This window comes from Mirounga angustirostris, unplaced genomic scaffold (genome assembly GCF_029215605.1).
Source record: "Mirounga angustirostris isolate CCGP_5_RB_7025 unplaced genomic scaffold, mMirAng1.0.hap1 SCAF_7, whole genome shotgun sequence".
NCBI lineage: Eukaryota > Metazoa > Chordata > Mammalia > Carnivora > Phocidae > Mirounga > Mirounga angustirostris.
The window spans coordinates 24,668,935-24,688,847 of NW_026991715.1; the positions used below are offsets into that span (position 1 = coordinate 24,668,935).

The window sequence follows — 19,913 nt, forward strand, 5'->3', positions numbered from 1 at the left end:
CTACTTTTAAAACAGGCTCTTTTGTATGTGTGTGTAGAATCTTTAGGGTTTTCTACATAGAAGATCGTATCATCTGTGATCAGAAATAATTGTATTTCTTCCTCTCTGATTTGAATGCCTTTTATACTTGTGAATTCAGTTTGCTGGTATATTGTTGAGAATTTTTGCATCAGTGTTCATAAGAGAAACGGTCTGTAATTTTGTTTTTGTGTCTCTGTGTTTTTGTCTGGCTTTGGTAGTGAAGAATGAGTTAGGCCTCATACTGTGAGTTAGGAAGTCTTCCCTCCAATTCACTTCTTTGGAAAATATGAGGATTGATATTAGTTCTTCTTTACATGTTTCGTAGAATTTGCCAATGAAGCCATAACATCCAGCACTTTTCTTTTGGGGGATATTTTTGGTCACTGACTCGGTGTCCTTACTAATTATAGGTATTTCTAGGATTGCTATTTCTTTGTGATTCAGTCTTTGTAAGTTTTGTGTTTCTAGGAATTGGTACATTTCATTTAGGTTATCCAATTTGTTAGCATACAAATTTTTTAAATTTTTGTTGAAGTATAGTTGACATACAATGTTATATTAGTTTCAGGTGCACAGTATAGTGATTCAACAGTTTTATACATTGCACAACGCTCACCATGACAAATGTAGCTGTCGTCTGTCACCATACAATTATTTTAGTATGCTTGACTATATTCCCCATGCTCTACTTTTAATCCCCATAACTTTATTTTATAACTGGAAGTTGGTACTTCTTAATCCCCTTTACCTATTTCATCCATTCTTCCACCATCCACAGCTACCAGTTTGTTTTCTGTACCTATTAGTCTGTTTCTGTTTCTGTTTTTGTTTGCTTGTTTGTGACTCCACATATGAGTGAAGTCACATTGTCTTTCTTTGTCTGACTTATTTCACTGAGCGTAATACCCTCTAGGTCCTTCTGTGTTGTCAAAAATGACAAGAGCTCGTTTTTTATGGGTGAGTAATATTCTGTTATATATATATACATATATACATAACATACACATACACACACACACACCGTCTCTTATTTATCCATTTATCTATTGATGGACACTTAGGTTACTTCCATATCTTGGCTATTGTAGATAATGTTGCAATAAACATAGAGGTGCAGATATCTTTTAGAATTAGTGTTTTCATTTTCTTTGGATAAATATCCAAAGGTAGAATTACTGGATCATATGGAATTTCTATCTTTAATTTTCTGAGGAGCCTCCATACTGTTTTCCAGAGTGGCTGCACCAGTTTACTCTCCCACCAACAGTGCATGAGGGTTCCTTTTTCTCTGCATCCTCGCCAAAGCTTGTTATTTCTTGTCTGTTTGATCCTAGCCATCCTGACTGGTATGAGGATTATTTATACTAACTTTCTTATAATCCTTTTTATTTCTGCAGCATCGGCTGTAATGTCCCCACTTTCATTTCTGACTTTTTAGTTGTCTCTTTTTTTTTTTTTTTTTTTTTTGCTTTCTTAGTCAATACAGCTAAAGTTACATTGTTTTTGGTGAGCTTTTCAAAAAACCAACTTCTGGTTTTATTGATTTTCTCTATTATTTTTCTATTCTCTATTTCATTTATCTCTGCTCTAATCTTTATTATTTTCTTCCTTCTGGTAGCTTTGGGTTTAGTTTATTCTTTTTCTAGTTCCTTAAGTTGTAAAGTTAGGTTGTTAATTTGAGATGTTTGTTCTTTTTTTTTTTTTTTTTTTGAGAGAGAGATTGGGTGCACACATGTGGGGAGGAGGTAGGGGCAGAGGGAGAGGGAGAGAGAGAGAATCTTAAGCAAGCTCCATGCTCTGCATGGAGCCTGACTCAGGGCTCCATCTAATGACCCTGAGATCATGACCCGAGCCATAAAGAAGAGTCAGACACTTAATGAGCCACCCAGGCTTCCCAAGATCTTTCTTCTCTTTTCACGTGTTTGTTGCTCTAAATTTCCCCCATCATCCCGCTTTTGCTGTGTCCTCTACATTTTGCTGTGTTGGGTTTTCATATCCATTTGTCTCAAGATAATTTCTAACTTCCTTGTAATTTCTTCTTTAATCCGTTGGCTTTTTGAGTGTGTTATTTCATTTCCACATTTGTGATTTTTCCAGGTTTCCCTGTGATTGATCTCTAATCTAACTTCATCCCTTGATAGTCAGAGAAGGTACTTTGTAATGTTATCTATCTCTTAGGACATGGCTGTCTTCTCGGGGGCCATTATTTATCCCACCACAGTTACTAATTTCTATCAAGTAGTTCTCTCCATAACCACTGTGACCCATCACCAAGTCAGTCCCTGCTGCCCTGTCCAGCTTTATCTCCTTTAGAGCATTTACCACCATCACCATCTGAGTTTTCTTATTTGTTCACATGTGTCCTTTTATATTGTGTATCTCCATGGTTAATTCTGAAGGCAGGGATCATGTTGCATGGAGCTTCACTTGCAATAACTCAAGCAGACTCTGGCACACAGAAAGTAATAAAGGCTTTTTATGAGTGAATTTTAATTAAGAAAAGATGGTTCATACTTGTATGGTAATTAGTATGGGCCACTTCATTAAATATATCTGTTAAGTAAATCCTCACATCTCTATGAAGTAGGCACCACTAATTTTTTTTAAAATCAGAGACTAAAGGACAAGAGAGTTTTAAGTTTCTTTCCCAAGATCATAAACCTAAAAAACTGTTATCCTGGATTTCAGACCAAGCAGTGTGGCCATAGTATCTTGTTCCTAGTATCTCTTTTTACTTTTTTATTCATTGCCTCTCACATTACATTTGTTATTTTAAGGTACATGTCATATATGAACACATTGGCCTTGAACTTCCCCCCAAACTCCCTTCTTTCCCCCCCTTTCTTAATTAATGAGATCAAGTGTATAGAGCTAACTCAGGGGAATACAGATCATGAAAAGACAGTTTTCTTCTCTCATCACTGCCTCTGGGTCAGCCAGATCCCATCTTCTTTTCTTGATGCATATCTCTAAACATAAATCTCCAACTACTTTTTCTTATGAAAAGAACATTTAATTTAAAATGGAATCACATGTCTGTGTTACTATCTGGCCTCATTATTGTCAGTTTTCTTTGTACTTAGAATTAAGCATAAGTTATTAGGGTCTTTTACTTCATAAGGAAACAGCATGAGTGCTCCTGAACATCCTGAATACTACTCTAGAGATTAGGGTTGAAAATATAATATGTTACCATGTTTATTCAAGAACCCACTAAGTTTTCTGCTTAACTGAGGAAATCACAATTATCCTGATGAATTTAGAGGAAGGGTGCAAGAATGAAGACAAAGTGACCACTTGCATAATCCTATCGAAGAATGGGAATGGGAAGAACCCAGTGGCTTCTAGAAATTGAAGAAGTTGAGCTCATGAAACTTTTGCAAATGGATGTGTTGATAGAAGATGAAGATTCAAGGATGACTTTTAGGTTTCTGGATTAAACAATTAGGCAAATAATAATGGCATTTACTGAGATAGCACACATGGATGGGGGTCAAATTTGGTAAAAAAAAAAAATGATACAGTATTAAAATCCTAGATTTTAAGCCTCAAATCATAGATTTCAAACCTATTATAGAGAATACATATCATAAAACACATTTCCTAAAGGCCTTTTCGGGCATTGGAAGGAAGTTATTGAAAATCTTTTTTTTGAAATAGCATTAGGAAAATGGATTATTTCCTGGCAAACTATACATAAAACTATATATTACCTCAAAGGAGACAGTTACTTCCTCCCAATATGATTATTCTTTTTCATTACTCTCTGAGTTGTATTCCCATACGTAATTATAATCTGTGTTTCTGAATATCATGGCTTAATTGTTTTGTTAAAAATTAATGAGAAAGTCTAAAATGTACAGGAGTTCAGATGGACTATACATCTTTACAAAATCGTTATGGCTTAGGACTTGTAAAAGTCTAAAGAAATAAAGGTCATATGGGTCCACTTACCTTGCCTGCAGTTTTGCATGCAAACCACTATGGAAAAACTTTTTGCTAAGAACAATTTAAAGTGTTGAGCAAATTATAAAAGGAAGAGAAAAAAACACATTTTAAAGTTACCTCTAAACTGAGAAGAAATTAAGGAACCCTCACAGGCCAGAAACAAAGTGAGAACAGGAAACCAGAGTATTAGGCTGACTGAAACCTCACTTGTGCTTAAACCTGGTGACTAGTTTAGATTTTGAACACCAAGGCAGACCGTGGACAGAAAACAAAGCCGGAAGCTTTATAAAGTGGAGGCTGGAACAGGAGACACTGACATAAAGCAGGACCCCAAAGGTCTACAAGCTCAGTATGAAGGAGACATAGAAATGCATTTGCACCATAAAAGGAGAATGAAAGGAAATGTGTCTGTATTAACTTTGGTACTGGGTGGAAGTAGAAAATGAACTTCCCTGAAGACTCCAAACCCAAAGCAAATGCTCAATGGATTCGTAGCACTAATTTACCCAACTAGGAAGTCCAAAATTCCAAGACATTTATTTTAATAAAGTTACCAAGGTGGCTGGCTTATGCAAATGCAAATCCTTTTTGAAGTGATGCACCTTCAAACCAGGCCTCAAAGGAATTTTATAAGGTTCAACAAATATAATTTTGTAGTAAAAAAAAAGTTCAGGAAACACAACAGGGAAAAGACACAGCAAAAATAAGGGAGAGCAGAATCAGATATGTATTTGGATCATATACAGAAAATAAAAAAATAGTATAATTGTTTTAAAATATGAAAAAGGGATTTAAAAATAAGAATAAACAAAATTGACTAAAACCATATTTAAATAACCAAATACAGTTTTTAAAATTAAATTTTAAAAACTCAATCAATAAACTACAAGACTAGGAGAAATCAACAGAAATATACAGCAAAAAGGAAAAAAAGAGAGCATAAAATAAGATGGTATAAATAAAACAAAACATACCAGCAATCTTAAGCATTTAAAAACTAAAATCTCTAGTTAAAAGACAAAAACTATCAGACTGGATTTTAAAAATCATTCAGGTATATGATATTCATGTAAGAGTCACAAAAACTGAAAATCAAAGAATGCAAAACTATACTAGAAAAAATACAAACCAAAAGAATTCTGATAGAGCCATAGTAATATAAGTCAGAACTCACTTTTTTTTAAAGATTTTCTTTATTCATTTTTGAGAGAGAAAATGCACACCTGCGTGAGCTGGTGGAGGGGCAGAAGGAGAAGCAGACTCCTTACTGAGCAAGAAGCCTCATGCAGGACTCGATCCTAGGACCCTGAGATTATGACCTGAGCTGAAGGCAGATGCTTAACCGACTGAGTCACCCAGGCACCCAAGTCAGAACTCACTTTAAAGGAAAATGCATTGTTTGAGATAAAAAGAAGTCACAGAATAATTAAAAAATAATTTAATTCATCATAAAGACATTATAATTTTAAAATTGTATGAACCCAGGAATTTAGCTTGAAAGCTTTTCAGCAAAAATTGACAAAGAAAATTTAACAAATTAACAAATTACCGTCATAGTGAAATTATACATTAAATATGGGCGTGAACTGACTTCCAACCAACGTGTTTGGGTAACACAGATTAAGATAAAATTATTTAAACAAGTAATGCTGGAATAATTGGGTACTTATGTGAGGGGCAAAAACTGAACTTTAACTCCTACCTCATATCATACACGAAAATTAACTCAAAATGGAATGGAGATCTACACAAAAAAGCTAAAACTTCTAGCAAAAAACATAAGAGAGGGGCACCTGGGTGGCCCAGTTGGTTGAGCATGTGGAACTCTTGGTTTCGGCTCAGGTCATGATCTCGGATTTTGGGATCCAGCTCCCACATGGGGCTCCAGGCTCGGTCAGGAGTCTGTTTGAGATTCTCTCTCCCTCTCACTCTGTCTGCCCCCCCCCCCCCACCACTCACATGCTCTCGCTCATGCACTCTCTCTCACTCTCTCTAAACAAATAAAATCTTTAAAAAAAAAATAAGAGAAGACCTTCAAGACATTGTGGCTGACAAAGATTTCTTTACAACAGATGTGCAAAAATACCAACCCCTTCACCCAAAAATGAATGTGTTTGATTTCATCAAAAGTGAAACTATTGCTCATTAAAGGGCATCACTAAGAAAATAAAAAGGCAAGTCATAGTGTCAGAAAAATATTTGCAAAAAAACTTATCTTTTTAAAAAAACTTGTCTCTAAAATATATAAAAATATAATTTTCCTGAATAATAGATACCAATAAATATTCTTAATTAATGTATTACTTATCAAGGAAACAATAAAATAAAGGTATTTATATTTATTATCCATCTTAAAAGTTATTTTTAGTACATTTAAAGAACTCTGAGCCCCTCCTCTTCTATTTTATAATATATTTTGTTAAAACTGGCAGTAAATTTTCTTCAGTGTTTGAATGTTGGTATTTTCTTTGTTGGAAGGTTTTTAAATCCCAACTTAATTTCTTTAGTGTGTGTCTGTGAATGAGTGTGTATACACTCATATGTGTGTATGTATATGACTGTCCAGGTGATTTCTTCTTTGGTCAGATTTGGTAATTGGTGTCTCCAAAGAATTAAGCCGTTTCCCTTACCTTATCAAATTTATTGTCTTAAAGTGGTTTATCACATTTTTCCTATTATACTACAATGTCTATAACATTATAGCAATATTCCTTCACTCATTTCCCACATTGTTAATTTGTATCTTTCTTTTTTTACTTACTCAAACTAGACTTTTATCAGTTTTCAATCTTTTGAAATAACCAACTTTTGATGTCATTGATCGCCTTTGTTGTTATTCTACTTTCTATTTAATTTGACTTCTGCTCTTTATTTTTCTTCCTACTTACTTTAGGTGTGAATTGCTCATTTTTATACCATTTTCAGGTGGAAACTCAGATAATTGATTTTAGTCCTTTCGTCTTTGCTAATATGACAATTTATCCTTCTAAAAACTGCTTTAGCTGTGTATCACAATTCATGGGTATTGTAATTTTAGTTAAAAATATTTTCAGATTACCATTGTAATTTTCTACTTTGACCCATGGGTTATTTATAAATGTGTTGTTTAATTTCCAAATACTTGTAGATTTTTAAAATAGATACTTTGTTATTGATTTCTAGTTTCAATCTATGTGGTTAGAGGATTCACTGAGTGTGATTTCAGTTGAGACTTGTTTCATGGCCCATGGCTCATGTTGGTTAATATTAATAATATACTTTAAAAAGCTATATTCTGTAGTTGCTGACTCTTCTCTAAATATTGCTTAGCTCCATTTGGTTTACATTTTCTGTATTCCTATTGATTTCCTTCTTGTTTTATAAATTAGGGAAAGAGAACTACACTCCAACTGAAATTGTGGATTTGTCCATGTCTCCTTTCAATTATGTCAGCTTTGCTTCATGCATTTTAATGCTCTCTTACACATTTAGGATTGTATGGTTTACTTAGTAAGTTTTAAATGTCATTTAGAATTTTACATTTAAAGTAATTTAAATTTAAATGGCATTTTTAAAAATTCTCTTTTTATCTCTCCAAGTATTCCTTGCCCTGAAGTCCATGCTATCTGATACTGATATAGCCAATACATCCTTTTTATGATTAGTGTCTTATGCTTAATTTTTCCCATCCTTTTAGGTTTAATCTACCTATGTTTTATTTTTAAAGTGCATTCTTCTAAATTGAATATAGTAGGGCCTTTTTTCCCCCTCTGGCCTGACAGTCTCTCTCTTTTAACCAATACCCTTAATGCATTTGAACATAATATAATTATGGATACATTGAATTATTTTCTGTTTTCCAATCCTTTTTATTCCTTTTTCCCTATGTCTGCGTCTTCTGTTGGACTGAGGGTTTTTGTTTTTGTTTTTGTTTTTAGCATTCCACTTAATCTCTTGTTTGCTTATTTGCTGTATATAGCTCTTGTTTTATATCTTTAATGGTCGCTTTAGGATTTACAGTATACATTTTTAACTTATTACAGTCTCCTTTCAAATTATATGATACCACTTTGCATGTAATGTAAGTTCCTTAAAAGTGTATTTCCCTTTGCCTGTTTCCCTTCCTTTGTGCTATTATGCGTTTTATTTCTACATTTCATATAGTCACTTTATTTTCATATATGCCTCAGTCACCAAAATAGATTTTAATCATTTTTGCTTTAAAGTCAATCATCCTATAAAGAACTTATGAATGAAAAAGAAATACTTATGTATTTGTACCAACATTCTTCATGCCTTCACATAGACCACCGTTTCCACCTGGAACCATGTTCTTTCAGCCTGAACAACATCCTTTAACATTTCTTGCAGAGCAAATCTGCTGGCAGCAAAATTCCCAGATTGTGTTTACTGACAGTGTATTTATTTTTCCTCCTTATCTGAAGGATATTTTCACTAGATATAGAATTCTATATTTTGTTTGGTTTTGCTTTATTTTGTTTTGTTTCCTTCACTTTAAAGGTAATGGTTCATTGTCTTCTGGCCTCTATTAGTTCTGATGGTATATCCAGAAAATTTGTGATCTTTTTTCCCTTTATATATAAAGTACGTTTTTAGGATTTAATATTATTCTCCCTATCCTTGGATTCTAGCAGTTTGATTATGATGTACCTTGGTGAGCTTTCCTTGTGCTTTTCTTGCTTGGGTTCCATTGTATTGATTAGTACAGTAAGTTTATGGTTTTCAACTTTGGAAAAATTTGGAGCATTATGTATTCAAATAATTTTTTTGCCTACCTCCTGTTCTCTGGGATTCCAGTTACACCTGTATGAGTCTACCAGGTTTTTCCCATGGGTCACTGATGCTCTGTTCATTTTTTTAAAAGGTTTTATTTATTTATTTGACAGAGAGAGAGTGAGAGAAAGTACAAGCAGGGGGAGGGAGAAGCAGGCTCCCCACTGAGCAGGGAGCCTGATGAGGGCTCAATCCCAGGACCTTGGAATCATGACCTGAGCTGAAGGCAGACGCTTAAGCGACTAAGCAACCAAGGCACCCCACTCTTGTTTATTTCTTCAGCCTTTATTTTTCTCTCTGCATTCCACTTAGTTCTAACCTGTCAGCTTCTCATCAAGTTCACTGGGTTATTGTGCCATGTCTAATCTGCCCTTAAGCCCATTTAGTGAATTTATTGTTTCAGATATTTTATATTTCTCTTCTGAGGAATTTGATTTGGTTATTATAGTTTCCACTTTTCTCTTTAATATTATAGGTTTTTCTTTAAATTCTTGTGCATACTGAACATATATATATAAGCTTTTGTAAAGTCTTGGTCTGCTGGTTTCATCATCTCTATTATTTCTGGGTCTAATTTTATTGAGAGATTTTTTTCCCTGATTATGGGTCACGTTTTCTGAACTTTTTCACATATCTAGTAATTTGTTGGTTGGATGCTGGACACTGTTAATGTGAGAGTGCCAAGTGGCTATTCTTTTTATTGATTGTTGAGCTTCATTTTGCTGTCCACTTAATTGAATTGCAGATCAGCTTAAGTTCTTGAAGGTTTTGTGAAGGCTTTGTTAGGGTGGATCCAGAGTAGCCTTTATTCTAAGACTAGGCCAACCTTATTTCTAATGTGCAAAATTTTTTAAGGTGTTCCACTCAAGACTCTGTTGTATATTCAGTAGGATCTATCCACTCTAATTGAATAGAACTCATATGTCTGCCAACCCTACATGAGCTCCAGGAATTTTATCATTTCTAGGTTCGATGTAGTTGCTCTTTTCCCAGCCTTGAGAAATCTCACCACACTTATTTGCAGCTTGGTATGTAGACACAGGCTCAAAGGAACACCTTTGCAGATTTTTAAAGCTTGTCTGTGCAACTCCAATACTCCATAAAATAGATTCCAGATGCCTCAGGCGATTTGAACTCCATTCTCTGCATTGTCTTCTCACTGAAGCCCCCCTTATCTATGCTCTGCTTGAGTTCCCCCCTCCCTATGGTTTGTTCTGAGAAATATCTTCAGACAGAAAGTCAAGCAGTTTTAGAGATCACATTTGTTCTCCTTCTCTTAGGGACCTCAGTTCTCTCTTGCTGTTGTCCAGTGTCTGAAAACAGTCGTTTCATACACTGTTCAGTTTTCTCATTGCCAAAAGTACGAGAGATAGTACAATTCCACTTACTAAGGTATGGCCAGAAACAGGTTTTCTAAAAACACATTTTTTGAGTTAATGAATTAAAAACAAAAACATAGAACAAGAAAAATTGCTTATTCAGCATACTGATTCTTCATATGCTATTAAGCTTATAAATTATGTGAGTTTTCAGGTACGTGTGTGTGTGCCATTTTGGGGGAAATGCTGAATTCCAGAAATATCAATTGAGTCTAAACATTATACTATAGCCCCAGAGGGTTTTTTAAGGCATTTTTATTAGAGATTTTCAGGAATTATTTCTTTATAATTATGTCCTGAGTGTATGTTGAAATACAGAAAAAATATGGAATTATAGTGGTCACAGTTACAAATCTAGGCCAAAAAGGTTTCTTAAAATATTTAATAGATTTTGAGAAATTCAAGGAAGTATTTTACCTTTTAGGCAAAATCACTTTTTTTTTATTATGTTATGTTAATCACCATACATTACATCATTAGTTTTTGATGTAGTGTTCCATGATTCATTGTTTGCGTATAACACCCAGTGCTCCATTCAGTACGTGCCCTCTTTAATACCCATCACCAGGCTAACCCATCCCCCCACCCCCACCCCTCTAGAACCCTCAGCTTGTTTTTCAGAGTCCATTGTCTCTCATGGTTCATCTCCCCCTCCGATTTCCCCCCCTTCATTCTTCCCCTCCTGCTATCTTCTTTTTTTTTTTTTTCTTTTAACATATATTGCATTATTTGTTTCAGAGGTACAGGTCTGTGATTCATCAGTTTTACACAATTCACAGTGCTCACCATAGCACATACCCTCCAAGTGTCTATCACCCAGCCACCCCATCCCTCCCACCCGCCATCACTCCAGCAACCCTCAGTTTGTTTCCTGAGATTAAGAATTCCTCATATCAGTGAGGTCATATGATACATGTCTTTCTCTGATTGACTTTAGGCAAAATCACTTTTTTAATCAGTTTAGCATTTTCTGAAGTATATCCATTTATAGATGGTAATAGCTATTTGCAAAGTGTTAAGTTTTCTGTCAACATATTACCTCTTCAAGTTTAAAATTCAAGTTAAAAATGAATACTTATATATTTTTCATAAATCTGAAAATATGTATGCTTAATATCTTATCTAAAACATACTTTATATGCAGTATATGGCAAAGATCTTATTTGGGAGAAATTAAGATTGATAAGGTAAAATTTCAGTAATTTTATTGATATGTCACTTACAACAATGGGAATATCAGCCCCAGAAAAATCCCTCTGTGGGACCTTTAAGACCTTCCCATTTGTAGCTCCCTCAGTCCTGAATGTTCTCTCTCTGCTTCTTTTTTCCCCTGGCTTATAGCCTCGGGAAATGATGTCCTTCAGACAAGTTTTTCTTCATTCTTCCTACACGAGTTCCAGCGAATTCCAGTTAGATTATAAATTCCATAAAGCTGGAGAACATATTTATAATTGTTAATTTTAGGAGGTCCCACAACTTTGAGTATATCCTACTTTGTACTTTATTGGTTAATAAGTAATTATTCAGTCATGATGAAATATTTTACATGAAAAAGTTGCTTCAGAGAAGGTATTCAAAAATGGTACTCTCAGTGACTGTTATGGAAGCCTACATTGGTGCAACCTTTGTGAAAATCAACTTGAAATTGTTTTTCAATCTTTAAATGTTCCATTATTTGGCTCTGTAATTCCAAATCTGGGATTCTCTCCAAGGGAAATAATCAGATACACATATATTTAGCATACAGTGTATTTATCTGTATACTTATTTATATTATTTATAATATAAAAACTGGGAAACCAAATATTCAATAAATGGAGATTAGTTTGAATGATATTTAGGAAGATTTATTGGCTTAAGTTTTCAAAACATTTTCATAGAATTATGACATAAAAACCTTCAATTAATCTTCATGTAGATGTCTCTTAGGATGAGAATTCAATTATATACAAGAGCCTGGAAGTTTAAACAAATAAATCATTTGAAACAAAATAAGAAGGAATCCTTAGTTTAAAATGGTAACTATGACATTTCAGTTCCTTGTCATGAATCTTATTTAAATAGTAGCAGAGATCAGATCAAAGAAAAAAGAAAGAAAAAATTAATATAGGTAAACAAAGTTATTCTGTAAAATCCTGTATAAATGATGGCTGTTTATAGGTAAGAATTAGCATTCATCTTCCATTCTTGTACACAGCAAATCACAAACGTGATGTTCAAGAGTCCTGAGTTCTGTTTATAAAACCAACACATATGTTTGAATTGTTTTGTAATGAATATAACCTTGTCATCCTGATCTGTTTGTTAACACGCTTTTTAATGACCTTTCCTTAATCACTTTTTTGGGTGGCATGGGACACACAGGGCATGTAAAAGATGTAGTGTCAGCCCTCACATTCTTCACGGGATTACTGCATAGACAACACAGATACAGAGAGTCTTTTTTTTTTTTTTTTTTAAGTTTTTAGTTCTAGGTAATCTCCACACCCAAAGTGGAGCTCAAACTCACAACCCCGAGATCAGGAGTCACATGCTCTACTGACTGAGCCAGCCAGGTGTCCCTGGACACACATAGTCTTAAGATAACAATCTGTTAAAGAATAAATAATTATGGGCCAAAATACGGGTTACAGATGTCAAATGTCCAGAGGAGGTTGGAAGAGGCAAAGATAAATGTGGCTGCGTAGCTGTAGTCAGCGTGAGGAGGGAAGGCGAGCTTATGGCATGTGCTCTGACTATGTACTTCCCTAAAGAGGAGATGCCTTGTGTCTTACACCGGGGAGTTTTAACCCATTAGTTTAGAAATGAATGAACTGCTTTTAACAAAATCATGTGAAGTGGATATTGATTAATGATGCTGACTTGTTCAATTGTAATATTTTTGAACCTCTTTATAGCTCTACGAGACACTGGAAAACAGTCTATTAATAGTGACTGGAAGATCGAACACTCGGGAGCTTTCAACTTAGCAGGCACTACTGTCCATTATGTAAGACGAGGCCTCTGGGAGAAGATCTCCGCTAAAGGTCCTACTACATCACCTTTACACCTCCTGGTATGAGGGGACCAACTGATAACATTGCATAATCAACTTCCTATATCAAAGGCCATTCCCACTGTACCTTCTCTAATCTTTTTTCCAAGTTTGAATTGTCAGGTAGACATTCAAAATTATTTAAGGGGGGGGTTTAGGTTTTCATTTTAATGTGTTTTAAATCATGTTGTCAAAACCAAAAATTATTGTGAGAAGAGCAAGACGTTTTAGGGAATTCACAGACTCAAAGTAGAAGTGAATTGTCAGGCAATAAGGAGCCTGTTTTTTCTAAAAGAGCAGTTTTACCAGCAGCGGCTTAGTGAATTACTAACAGGAGTGGGTGTCTGTAAAGATAGTGTTATAATATGGCAACTCGTAGCATCCATGGAATGGGCATTTTCTGAATCTGCATAAAATGCCTTTGATAAAATGATAACTTGCGTGGGAAAAGCTTTGGTAAACGTATCTAACAATGCTTCCAATTACCCTCTTCTGTTTTTTTACTGGATGAATTGATTCCTGTTAAGAATTATGAAAGTTTGAATCTTTGGGATGATACCTTTCTTTACTATGTAGTAGATGACTGCGTCTGAGGCAGGACAGAGGATGGAGTGAAGGAAGCCGAACAGTGAGGCTCTGCATCCAAGCTGGTGGCTGGTTCACATGCTCTTTTTGACCTTGAACTTTGCAGTCAGTGGTAATGTCTCAGGAGCCTGAAGACTGACTGCATAGCTGGCATGTTCTCCATCCTAGTGGCAGAGTCTGGAATTCAGACACTTCAACACCTCCTTAAGTCCACACATAAAAACAACTCTAAAACACGATCATCTGACTGTTTATTTGGAGTGTGGTGTGCCACATTATTTAATATCGCCGCACGATTCAAGCTGAATTTGTCTTCAATTGGAGACATCTGTGTCGCTGGTCTAGTAGCCAGAGTTCAAATCACTTATCAGCCCGTTTGCTTTTCCTGCTTTAATGTGCCTACAGATCACCTGGGGTTCTTGTTAAAATGTACATTCTGATGCATTTGGTCTGGGAGGGACCTGAGATCTGCATTTCTAACCAGCTCCCAGCTGATGTCACTACTGCTGGTCCAGGGACCACATTTCAGGTCACAGTTTTTTATAGAACTGCAATCGTGGGCCTGACCAACAGGAATGAAGGGAGCAAAGTGAGATAGATGCATGGGAACCTTCTGCTCCAAATCATCATAATAATGATAATACATCCCATTCACTGTGCACTGAGTCAGATACTGTTCAAAAGTACTTTGCTCATTACAGCATTCAGTCCTCACAGAAACCCTGTGTGATATGTATCATTACTACGCCAATGTACAGATAAAAAAAAAAAACTAAATATGAAAAAGTTAAGTAATGTGCACAGTGTCTCCAAGTAAGTTATTTAGCTGTGAATAAACCAGGTATTAATCAATCTTTGATGCTGCCTCTCTGACGGAAGGCTCAGCTCTAAGCTCTTTACACCAGACAACGTGGGATCCCAAGTATGCACATACTTTCAATAACTGTGTTCTTCATCTCCTTCCAGATCCTTTGGATCCTATTATTTAATTTGAATTAGAAGCTCTACTCTGTGCCTTGGGCCATCTGGAGAGAGAAAAAAAAATGACTAAACAAACATTGTATGACCAATATCTGGCTCTTTCCATGATTGGGTCACTTATAATAACAACATTATCAACAACAAACATATTTTTTAAGGATGGGTTTGCAGAGAAAGCCATCAGGTGACCTGCCTTAGATGAATGTAACCTACATTTTTTTTATGGAACAAGACCGGAGCTCTTTATTGAGCCTCTAATTCAAAATCTTTAAACAGTATATGAGACCTCAGTGTTGGGCGGGGGAGTCTCCTTGCTGCAGAATCCTTAATCTGACTGGTAATTACCAAGGTTTTTCCTGGAAGCATGAAGCATAATTAAAATCAGTGAACTATGTCTAAAAGAAGGCATCTATGTGACCTGGATTTATTCAGTAATCCAAGGGAAACTGCACTTCTAAGGTATTTTTCCTTAATGACTATTACAGATTGAAAGCCGGTACTGGATTTTGAAAGGCAAGACCTTTTGCTGCCATGCTTCCCTGTGTGCCCCCTCCACTGTAACACGGTCACACTTTCCTTCTTGCAAAACTCTACTGCCAAATCCGAATGGTTTAAGAAAGAGCTAATGATTTTGTAGCCAATGTCTTTATTTTAAGTGGCATTAGAGATTCAAGGACAATCTAAAGTTCTATCAATGAAAAGGTAGTTTTTTAAGGAAAAATAGACATGTTTTTATTAAGTTAAAGAAGTTGCCAAAGAGCTATAATTTATATCCTTTTTATCAATTTAAAAACTATGTAATAGTCTGGTTATGTCCATAAACAAGATAAGTCAATCTCTGTCTCTCTCTTTTTTAACGTATTTAGCTGGAGGTCCCTTATAACTGGCGACATCAAATGAGATATTTAAGGCCAAAGTAAGCACTGTGATGTACTTAGAATGAGTACCCCGGTATGTTATGTATATGTGAATTTGAAAACTATTATATTTATTGTTGATAGAGCTGATTTACAATTCCATTATGTTAGTTCCCAAATCCACGTATTAAAATATACCTTAGCATTTCTGTTGATATATTGAGCAGAGTATTAAGATGAAGAAGCAAAGAAAATTAACCCTGTGCCCGTGTCCAGTTTTTCACACTGAGCATTAACTCTGAATTACCTGTCATTACAACTACCTTGATAGAGGTTTAATATCAAACAAAGTTCTTGAACAATTTAACATAATTTAAATTTTAGATACATTTTTATGCATGATATTGTATTATATAGATTGCTTTCGTAAATCCTCAGATTCATAGAAGTGATATAATCCATGGGGTTGTTTGACATATTTCGTGCAAATGTATTTATAAAGGAACATATATTCTCATTCATTCTTTCATTTAAAATGAGCATACTTCAGGCATTTTTTTCCTTCATTTAAAATAGATCTGATTGCCGGGAGCCTGGGTGGCTCAGTCGGTTAAGAGACTGCCTTCAGCTCAGGCCATGATCCTGGAGTCCCAGGATCCAGTTCCTCATCAGGCTCCCTGCTCAGCAGGGAGTCTGCTTCTCCCTCTACCCCTCCCCCTTCTCGTGCTCGCTTGCTCTCTCAAATAAACAAATAAAAATTTAAAAATAAAATAAATCAGATTGCCCATGATGATGCACTCCTAAGCTTGGCAGTGAGTACCAGGGGAGAGCAAAACAGACATGGTCCCTGCTATGGGTTAGTCCAGTGTGTGGCCCGGAGTTCAGTCATTCTCAGATATTTCTCATGGTTTATTGCACTGTTTATATATGTGTACATAACTGTACCATTATTAAGTTAATATTTATTTTAAAAGTTCAGTTGAATATAAATTTCTTTTCAAACGAAATGATCTTTCCTACAAATGGAAAATTAATAATCTTGCCAAAACTGAAAGTTAACAGTAAGCAACATGGAAAGGTATTATGGTCCTCTGGTCAGTTAGACATTCTCTACCCTTATGGAGTGAAGTGATTCTCGTGGTCTTGTATCCTCTTCCTCCACTGACACAGGGACTTATTATCCATCTTCCTGTTTTATATGAGTGGAAAGGCTACATTTGATAATAGATTGTGGGTTATATCTTGATGTTAGATAGGACAGATAACCCCATCCCCTCTACTAAAGTCATCATCTACATATATCATACTTTGGGAAACTGCCTGGTCCATTCATCGACTTGAAAAAAATGACCCGATGTCTCTGACCTCATTCAGGTGGGCTGTTTGTCATGATGTCTTTAGCTCAGGGGTAAGTGTGTAACTCCGAACTTTGCAGAAGTATGTCACTTTGAAGATTTCAGTAATCATGTCACAATTCTACATATAAAAGGAGTGTGCACACCATGCAATAAGCATTTTAAGGTATCAGTTATCCTTAGTATTATACTTCACATTGTCTGTGCTCTCCTTTACCCTATTGCTGCCTTGATCACTTTCATATTTTATAGGTGCTGCTATTTCAGGACCAGAATTACGGCCTTCACTATGAATATACTATCCCATCAGACCCTCTTCCAGAGAATCAGAGCTCAAAAGCGCCTGAACCCCTTTTCATGTGGACGCACACAGGCTGGGAAGATTGTGATGCCACGTGTGGAGGAGGTGAGGGATTTTCCAGTATTTATCTTATCAAAACAGCAGTTGCTTTCTGATTTATCATTGATAATTAAGGCACATTTGCAAGCCCTTATCTGGAATTCCAAACTCCATAAAGGATTGGAAACTGAAAGATTTTTGTGACACGTGTAATGTCTAAATGCCTGAACTCTTGTGTGGCAAAATCTGACGTGAACTGAAGAAAGGCCATTTACAGTTAGTCTTTGCATTGCTTTGCATAAATATTAATGCATTTGCCTACAGGGACTGCCCTAGACACCACACAAGTTGTTCTGCCATATATATGTGCTTTTCTATTTACTTTCTATGTTTACTTTTTTATTTTTATAAAATTTACAAAGTTCTAAATTCCAGAGTACATCTACCCACAAGAATTGCAGACCTGCAATAAATATAAAGGTGCTATGAAAGAGTAACATTGAACTTGCTTCTGTGCCATCCACATACTTAGTTTGAATAGACAGAGCACCTGAAGAAAATCATTTAATTTTCCCTATTCCTTTATTTTGATTCTTCAAAAGTGTCTGTCACTATGTTCTATAATAGAGATGTATTCTGAAATTTCACTCAACAGTTTTAAATTATTTTTTCATATTAGAAGTTAGCAGGCAAAAAAACCAAATTGCTTCAGCATAAAATGTAAGATTAGCAAATCACTTAATCTTACTAATGAGACCCTTGAGGACCAGAGATTAAACAGATGGTCAGTGACTCTCAGAACCAGTGAGGCCAAGGCAAGATCTCAGGGCATGAGGCTCCCAGCTTCCCTTTGTATCCCATATGTCAGCAGTGTAGATTCCATTTGTGTTCTGCACTTAATAACAAATTTTCTATAGTTCTTTAGTAATAGCTTCCTCCTAAGGCTGAAAGGAAGCATTATATTAAATTTTATAAAAATACTATATATATAATATATATGTGTATATATAACATATGTATATATAATATAAACAAACTAGTTTATAACATACATAACATATATATGTATATTGTATTATATATAATACATATTATATATAGCATAAGTATATTATGTATATATTGTGCAATATAATATATAAATAATATAAACAAAACAGTATATATAATATATAATATAAACAATATATAATATGACTATATATAATATAATTATATATAAGATATACACATATATCATATATTGTGCATATATTATCATAATATAATATATACATAATATATATACATTATATATATGTAATATATATGTAATACATAATATAACAATATATAATATAAATAATATATAAACTAGTATATATAATATATATAACAAATAAACTAGTTTATGACATATATATAACATATGTATATATAATAAAAACACTCATTTATATTATACACATTATATATAATATATACACATTATATAGATAATGTATATATACACATGTATATAATATAGATAATGTATATATACAATATGTGTATATATCTATATTATATATATATTATGTGTATAATATAAATTAGCTTGTGCAAGAGAAGTGGAATATCAGTTTTGTTCTCTAGGCAAGAAACTGTTGATACACATAGCCTAAGTGTACTGTAGCAAGAGTGGGCAAAGGTATACATTAGACTAACATGTGGGGGAGAGTGTTTGGGGGAAGAGGAAACAGAAAATATACAATATAAGTAAGTAACATAGTATCAAGTTGTGGTGAATACTCTGGATAAAAATTAAGCAAGATTGAGAAATAAATATGGGTTGGGAGTTGAGAAGGGGTAGGTGCAGAATACAGTGGTCCAAAAGGTCTCAATTAGGAGATCACACTGATTTAAAAATTTGCAGTGGGGGGTGCCTGAGTGGCTCAGTCGTTAAGCGTCTGCCTTTGGCTCAGGTCATGATCCCAGGGTCCTTGGGATCGAGCCCCGCATCAGGCACCCTGCTCAGCGGAGAGCCTGCTTCTCCCTCTCCCACTGTCCCTGTCCCTGCTTATGTTCCCTCTCTCACTGTGGCTCTGTCAAATAAATAAATAAATAAAATCTTAAAAAAATAAATAAATAAAATTAAAAATAAATAAAAATCTGCAGTGAGTGTGAATGGACACCACCTATGAGGGTATCTGGTGGGAATGAGTTCCAGGCAAAGGCACGGAGGCAGGAGTAGAGCTGGCGAGCTCAGGGAGTAGTAAAAATGCTAGGATGGCCTTCCTTTATTGAGTGATGTGAGACGCCATTGGAGAATTTGAATAAAGGAGTGACTTGTTCTGGTTTTATGTTTTTAAAAGTTATTTCTGTTTCTGAGTTGAGAGTAGATGGAATAAAAGAAAAGAGTAGAAGTAAAGAGATCAGTTAGAAAGTTACTACAGCAGTCCAAGAAAGAGATGAAAGTAGTTTGACCACAATGGTAGCAGAGGACGTAGGGGGAAGTGGTCAGGTTCTGTGTATTTTTGAAAATAGAACTAATAGAATATGTTGAAAGACTAGATGTGGAGTGTGAGAGAAAGAAAGATGTCAGGGATTGACTGTGATGGTTTTGGCCAAGCAACTGGCAGGATGAAGTCACCATTACCTTACCTAGGAAAGCCTGTGCAA

General features: G+C 35.0%; 1 protein-coding gene across 1 annotated transcript in view; it reads left to right on the forward strand.

Moving 5' to 3' along the window:
* ADAMTS19 (ADAM metallopeptidase with thrombospondin type 1 motif 19) overlaps positions 1-19,913 on the forward strand; it is a 253,226-nt gene that overhangs the window by 187,213 nt on the left and 46,100 nt on the right. Inside the window, exons 17-18 of the mRNA XM_064595853.1 lie at positions 13,019-13,176; positions 17,186-17,339. Coding sequence (XP_064451923.1) covers positions 13,019-13,176; positions 17,186-17,339 — 312 coding nt within the window. The remainder of the gene's footprint in view (positions 1-13,018; positions 13,177-17,185; positions 17,340-19,913) is intronic.